Source organism: Abramis brama (genome assembly GCF_963993115.1).
Source record: "Abramis brama genome assembly, chromosome: 5".
In the NCBI taxonomy this organism is placed as follows: Eukaryota; Metazoa; Chordata; class Actinopteri; order Cypriniformes; family Leuciscidae; genus Abramis; species Abramis brama.
In genome coordinates this window covers 26,070,592-26,077,237 of record NC_139967.1, presented here as the reverse complement: position 1 = coordinate 26,077,237, position 6,646 = coordinate 26,070,592, and the positions used below count along the sequence as shown (strand labels likewise).

General features: G+C 41.0%; 1 protein-coding gene across 1 annotated transcript; it reads right to left on the bottom strand.

The window, feature by feature from the left end:
* Positions 1-292: 292 nt before the first annotated feature.
* On the bottom strand, positions 293-4,650 carry LOC311083814 (uncharacterized protein). Its single transcript, XM_084115556.1, has 2 exons — positions 3,677-4,650; positions 293-556 (listed from the first exon to the last, which is right to left on the bottom strand). The coding sequence occupies exon 1, from the start codon at positions 4,610-4,612 to the stop codon at positions 3,680-3,682; it is 933 nt and encodes a 310-aa protein (XP_083971682.1). The 5' UTR covers positions 4,613-4,650; the 3' UTR covers positions 293-556; positions 3,677-3,679.
* Positions 4,651-6,646: the final 1,996 nt, after the last annotated feature.

The following is a 6,646-nucleotide window of genomic DNA, read 5'->3' as shown; positions in this document are numbered from 1 at the left end:
GCTGATAGCATGTGAAGGCAGCATCCAATGGAATCACCATGGCATGCAGTACACTATCTGACTTGCTGAAATGGCATTATAGCAGAAATGTTTATGACTTTTAAAATGACAGAATTCTTCTTTGATGCTGTTACCATTATTCATTTTCATGGACTTTTAGTTTGTTTCTCTTCAGTTACCCGTTTTCTTTGTTCTAGTTTCCTGCCTCTAATCAGTTACATATACATATATACATTTATATATATATATATAACACACACACACAATAAACAATAGAACAAACGCAGTTCAATTCAATTCAATTCAAATTTATATGTATAGCGCTTTTCACAATACATATTGTTTCAAAGCAGCTTTACAGAAAGTGCATTTCAGAAATGTACATAGAAAAATACAGTTAGTTAATCATGTATTCATTTAGGGCATAAACATATCGCCAGCGTCGAGTCGTCTCTTCACAGGCTTCGAGTCGTCTCTGCACGGGTGTTGGGGCATCTGTAGTTTCCATGGGAAGCTGGATACAAACTGGAGCTGACAATCTGTATTTACCTCGGGACTAGCGTCCCGAGATAACAGAAAAGCAGATGGGAAATAATTAGCGTAGCTGCTGTTCATAATATTAATGCATTCAATCTGATTCAACTGTAGTATAAAAGGTAAGTATTATGTGAATGCTTGGCTAAAGAGATGCGTCTTTAATCTAGTTTTAAACTGGGACAGCGAGTCTGAGCCTCGAACAATATCAGGAAGGCCATTCCACAGTTTAGGAGCTAAGTGTGAAAACGCCCTCCCTCCTTTAGTGGTCTTAGATATCCTAGGAATGACCAGAAGCCTCGAATTTAGTGATCTTAAAGAGCGCGATGGATTGTAGGGTGATAGAAGTTCCGTTAAATACCCAGGAGCTAAACCATTTAGGGCTTTATAGGTCATTAGTAATACTTCGTAATTGATACGGAACTTTATAGGTAACCTATGTAGAGATGATAGAATCGGTGTTATATGATCATATTTTCTTGACCTAGTAAGAACTCTAGCAGCTGCATTTTGGACTAACTGTAGCTTGTTTATTGAGGATGCAGGACAACCAGCTAATAAAGCATTACAGTAATCTAGTCTCGAGGTCATGAATGCATGAACTAACTTTTCTGCATCAGAAACTGATAGCATGTTACGTAGCTTAGCAATGTTTCTAAGGTGGAAAAAGGCTGTTCTTGTAACATATGAAATATGATTTTCGAAAGACAAGTTGCGGTCTAATATAACACCCAGGTATTTTACTGTAGTGGATAAAGTAACAGGACATCCTTCTAAATTAAAGTTGTATTGTAAGAGGTTTTGTGGGCAGTTTTTTGGGCCAATAAGTAATACCTCCGTTTTATCTGAATTTAATAGCAGAAAATTACACGTCATCCAGTATTTTATAGCTTTAACACACTCTGTCAATTTAGATAATTTAGCGTTTTCATCTGGTCGTGATGAAATATATAATTGAGTGTCATCAGCATAACAGTGGAAATGAATTCCATGTTTTCTTATAATATTACCAAGTGGCAGCATATATATATTGAGAATAGCAGAGGGCCTAACACAGATCCTTGCGGCACTCCATAGTTTAATGACGTTATCTTCGATTTTTCCCCATTTAAACAGACAAAATGGTAGCGGTCTGATAAGTACGATCTAAACCAGCTTAATGCCTGTCCATGAACACCAGTGCAGCTTTGTAGTCTATCTAAGAGTATTTTGTGATCTATAGTGTCGAACGCAGCACTAAGATCGAGTAAAACTAGTATTGAGATACAGCCTTGGTCAGAAGCTAGAAGTAAATCATTTGTAATTTTAACGAGCGCAGTTTCTGTGCTATGATGCGGCCTGAATCCTGACTGAAATTTTTCATAGATATCATTTTCTTGCAAGAAAGAGCACAATTGAGCGGACACAACTTTTTCTAGTATTTTAGACATAAATGGAAGATTTGAAATGGGTCTGTAATTTGCTAGATTATGATGATCTAATTGTGGTTTCTTAATAAGAGGTTTTATAACTGCCAACTTGAATATTCTTGGAACATGACCTAAAGATAAAGACGAGTTAATAATATTGAGAAGAGGCTCTTCCACTACAGGTAACACTTCTTTCAGTAGTTTAGTGGGTATTGGATCTAATAAACATGTTGTTGGTTTAGACGCAATGATAAGTTTATTTAGCTCTTCCTGTCCTATAGTTGTAAAGCGGTGTAGTTGTTCTTGCGGGGTGATAACTGAGGCTGAATCATAAGACACCATTAAAGATTGTACATTTACAATTGTGTTTCTGATGCTTTCTATTTTCTGTGAAGAAATTCATAAAATCATTACTACTAAACTGTAGCGGAATATTTTGCTCAGGTGACGTCTGTTTATTTGTTAGTCTAGCCACGGTGTTAAATAAAAACCTTGGATTATTTTGGTTATTTTCTATTAGTTTGCGGAGATGCTCAGCCCTGGCTGCTTTTAGGGCCTTTTGATAACGTGACATACTGTCTTTCCACACATTTCTAAAGAACCTCTAAATTTTCCATTTACGCTCTAAATTACGAGTTCCTCTCTTGATATCATGCGTAGCACTGTTGTACCATGGTGCTTTAGTTTTCTCTCTAACCTTTTTTAATCTAATTGGTGCAACAATGTTTAATGTACTAGAGAAAATGGTGCTCATAGTGCTAGTCATTTCCTCTAGTTCATCTGTTTGTTTGGGTTCACTGAGCAGCTGAGATAGATCAGGTAAGCTATTTGAGAATCTATCTATAGTGGTTGGAAGGATTGTTCTGCCTGGTCGATAACGTGGCGCAACGTGACAAATTTCAGCAGTACGTAGTATGCAAGTGACCATGTAATGGTCAGTGACTTCATCACTTTGCGGTATAATATCTATATCGGTTGGATCGGTTCCATGTGATATAATTAAATCTAGTGTATGATTAAGACGATGAGTGGGACCAGTGACGTTTTGCTTGACCCCAAAGGAGTTTAATAAATCTGTAAACGCAGCCCCTAATGCATCATTTGTGTTATCTACGTGTATGTTGAAATCTCCAACAATTAATGCTTTATCGACATTGACCAATAGATCTGAGAGAAAGTCTGCAAACTCTTTTAGGAAATCAGCATAGGGCCCTGGAGGTCTATAGGGATTTCTTTCTTACATCTAAGAGAGTAACATTTAGCACAAGTACTTCAAACGAATTAAACCTGTGACCTGTTTTCTGAGTAACATTAAGAATATCTCTATAGATTGTTGCAACACCGCCGCCACGACCAATCAGACGGGGCTCATGCTTATAACAGTATCCAGGAGGAGTAGACTCATTAAGACCGAAATAATTATTTGGTTTAAGCCAGGTTTCAGTAAGGCAAAATACATCGAAACTATTATCTGTGACCATTTCATTTACAATAACCGCCTTAGGTATCAGCGATCTAATGTTAAGAAGACCTAGCTTTATAAATTGTTTTTGTTCACTAATATTGAGATTTTCTGGTTTAATCAGAATTAGATTTTTCCTAGATCCTACAGTAGATTTAATGTTTGACCTCACTAAACGAGGAATAGACACAGTTTCAATATAATGTTCTACATTGGTACTTATATCAATTAAGTTTGGACAGCAAAGAGTGTGATATGGACTTTGACTTACTAGTCATATGGTGTGTAACGTCTTGGAGATGTTGTCCGACAGAAGAGCCGCTCCGATTCTGCTGGGGTGAAGGCCATCAGCACGGAAGAGCCTAGGTCGCTCCCAGAACAGATTCCAATTATTTACAAAGAGCAGTCTCTGTTCATTACACCATGACATTAACCATTCATTTAGAGCAAATAATCTACTGAACCTTTCTTGTCCTAGTCGGTACGTGGGAAGCGGTCCAGACACGATGATCGTTGTTTCAGCCGATGTGCTGCGTACCGTCTCGATCAGGCTCCTGTAGTCCTTCTTCAGAACCTCCGTCTGCCGCAGCCTGATGTCGTTCGTTCCCGCGTGCAGCACGACAGCTCCGACGCGCTTGTCACTGTTCAGGATCTCGGGGACCTGCGCAGCTACATCGAGAACACGAGCACCAGGAAAGCAGTGAGTGCGCACCTTACCTTTACCTGAGGTAGCGTGGACATGCCGGACGATGGAACTGCCGATGATCACAGCGTCGCGTTCCGTCTCGCGTAGAGGGGAGAAGCGGTTCCGGGTGGAGATCTCGAAGGACGGGAGGGGCGGAGAGGTCCTTGCTCTGGTCCTGGCTCGCGTCTTCCGCTGTGGAATCACCCAGGATCCATGGTGTTGTGTCGGTGCCGGAGTGAACAAAACCAGGGATGATCGCGTCCTGGCTGCTCGGGTCCTGTGCAGAGAAACACACAGAGTAGACGAGGTCGGAGTCAAAAGGTTACTAACCACTGACTTGTGAGCATCGGCGCGTGATGTTTCAAGCGCGGATCGCCGATCTCGCAGCTCGGCCTGTCTCTCTAGTAGGTCGCGGATCTGCTTCTCCACCGACTCCAACTCTAACTGCACAGAATGCAGTTCGAAGATGTCTTCACCTGCACTAAAAGGTAACGTTAGACACACATCCGTTATATTCGCCATTAAAGCAGATGTGCTGTAATGGCGAACTATAGCTTTCAGTGATACGGGTGTAAATAAGACGATCGATAGGCGCGACCACGCGTGCAATGCTAGCGGGCTAAGGCTAGTAGCGGAAGTTCGGAAGGTTGGATATAAGTAGCGATATCAAGGCAATCCGATTGTTTTTTAAAGAGAATAGTATTCCAGATATGTTCACATGCTATAAAAATGAAAATGTTCGTTTGTAAAAGAGTGTAAAGAAGAAAATCAAGGTTTCTTGATTAATTAATTAATTAATTCGACGGAGCTCCAAACACAACAACGCACTCAGTCGCGACGCATCCAATATACAATCAGTTGTTGTAGTTGTAGTACGGTTCTTTTTGTTCATTGCTGATATATTGAACTCATCAAAATGTCTTTAATATCTTAGGTTAGGCTAATAGGAAAGCATGATTTACATTATGAGGCACACTATTACTGTTCTGAATGACATGAATTATAGATCTCCCCCGCCCCCGCTGACAAAAAGGCAGTTTGAACAAAAAGTAAGTTCTTCTCATGAAATTGCATAATAAACATTCACACATTCACCCGCGGGGGTTAACTCTAGTTAAAAAGATAGATTTTAAAGAACAACACCGAGTGATCTTTAGTCATGTAATATGTCTGGCTTCACCTATATGACGAGGAGGTTAATTTCGCCCTGAGACAGAGAGTCAGTAAAAGGTTAAATCTGGCAAATGCACGAGTTATAGAAATTAAACTCCTTTTATGCAGAAAGCCAGCACATGCAGGGTGCTTCAACACTTAAGCTCTTCCAATCCCGTTCCATTCTCTGGATGCTCCATACAAAGCAATCCATTAGTGTCAGCTTTGCCTGTGATTTTAAGAGGACACCTGTACATTAAGATTGACATTTTAGTACAGCTCATCTCTCGTGTCATTTGCTCACACTGAATCTCAAATGTAATGGAATTTATATTTCCAGGTTTAAAGAACTGGAATTATATCTTTGATTACTGTGGAATGACACAAATATAATATACTATAAATAAATTATTTGTTCTATGTGTAAATGTTTATTTACTCTTGTTGGAGTTCCAAACAAGAAAAGAAAGTTATTCTATTTGCTACATCAAAGATATTGGAATCAAAATTAGTGACTGTATGGTGGCATATACCGTATAAAGAAAGGACCACACACAAATAGCTGGAGGAAGGCAGAATCCTTTGCTGTGTAATTGTAATGCCATATGTATCTGCTTAACAGTCTGTATTCAGTTCATTGTCTCTGTGTATTTAAGTTCCTCCTTGCATTCAGTATTGTTCGTGTGTTTCGCATCTGTGGATTATCTGAGTTGACTTTGTTTAAATAAAAACATCTATTTGAATCTTCTTCATCATCTTTTGACTGAAACGTGACAGAATACCGGACCCTCAAATTGGCTCCATGCCTCCTTGGCTCCACATGGGACCGTAGTCCTCACGGCTCCACCGGGCTCCCTCGTCCCTCCGCGTCCACCTTGGTCAGACGTCGGTGTGCCGGCGCCCCGGACTTCCGGGCCAATTGCTGTGCTTCGTCCCTCCACCCCTTTTGCTCCGTCGGGGTCCTCCTTCCCTCCGGATTTGCCTTGGTCACACCGGAGTCGCCTCAGTCCACCGGCACCCTGGCTCCACCTCATTGGCCTGTCGCTGCGGCTCCGCCTAGGCCTCTGGATCCAACAGTGTCGTCCGGTCCTGGCATCGCCACTGGTCTGCCCCGCCCTGGTCCCTCCTGCCTAGGTCTGGTTTCAGCCCCTCGTCCAGCCCCAGAGCCCCCACCCTCCATAACCCTCTGTCGATCTGTTACAGTGCGAGGTCGCGCCATTCTGGAGGCGGCGTTATGTCACCATTATGTTCAGTTTAGCGTTAGTTAAATTTTTATGGACTTTTACTTTGTTTCTCTTCAGTTACCTGTTTCCTTTGTTCTAGTTTCCCACCTCTAATCAGTTGTCATGGACATTAATTTAATGGAACTCCTGTCTGTATTCAGTTCATTATCTCTGTGTATTT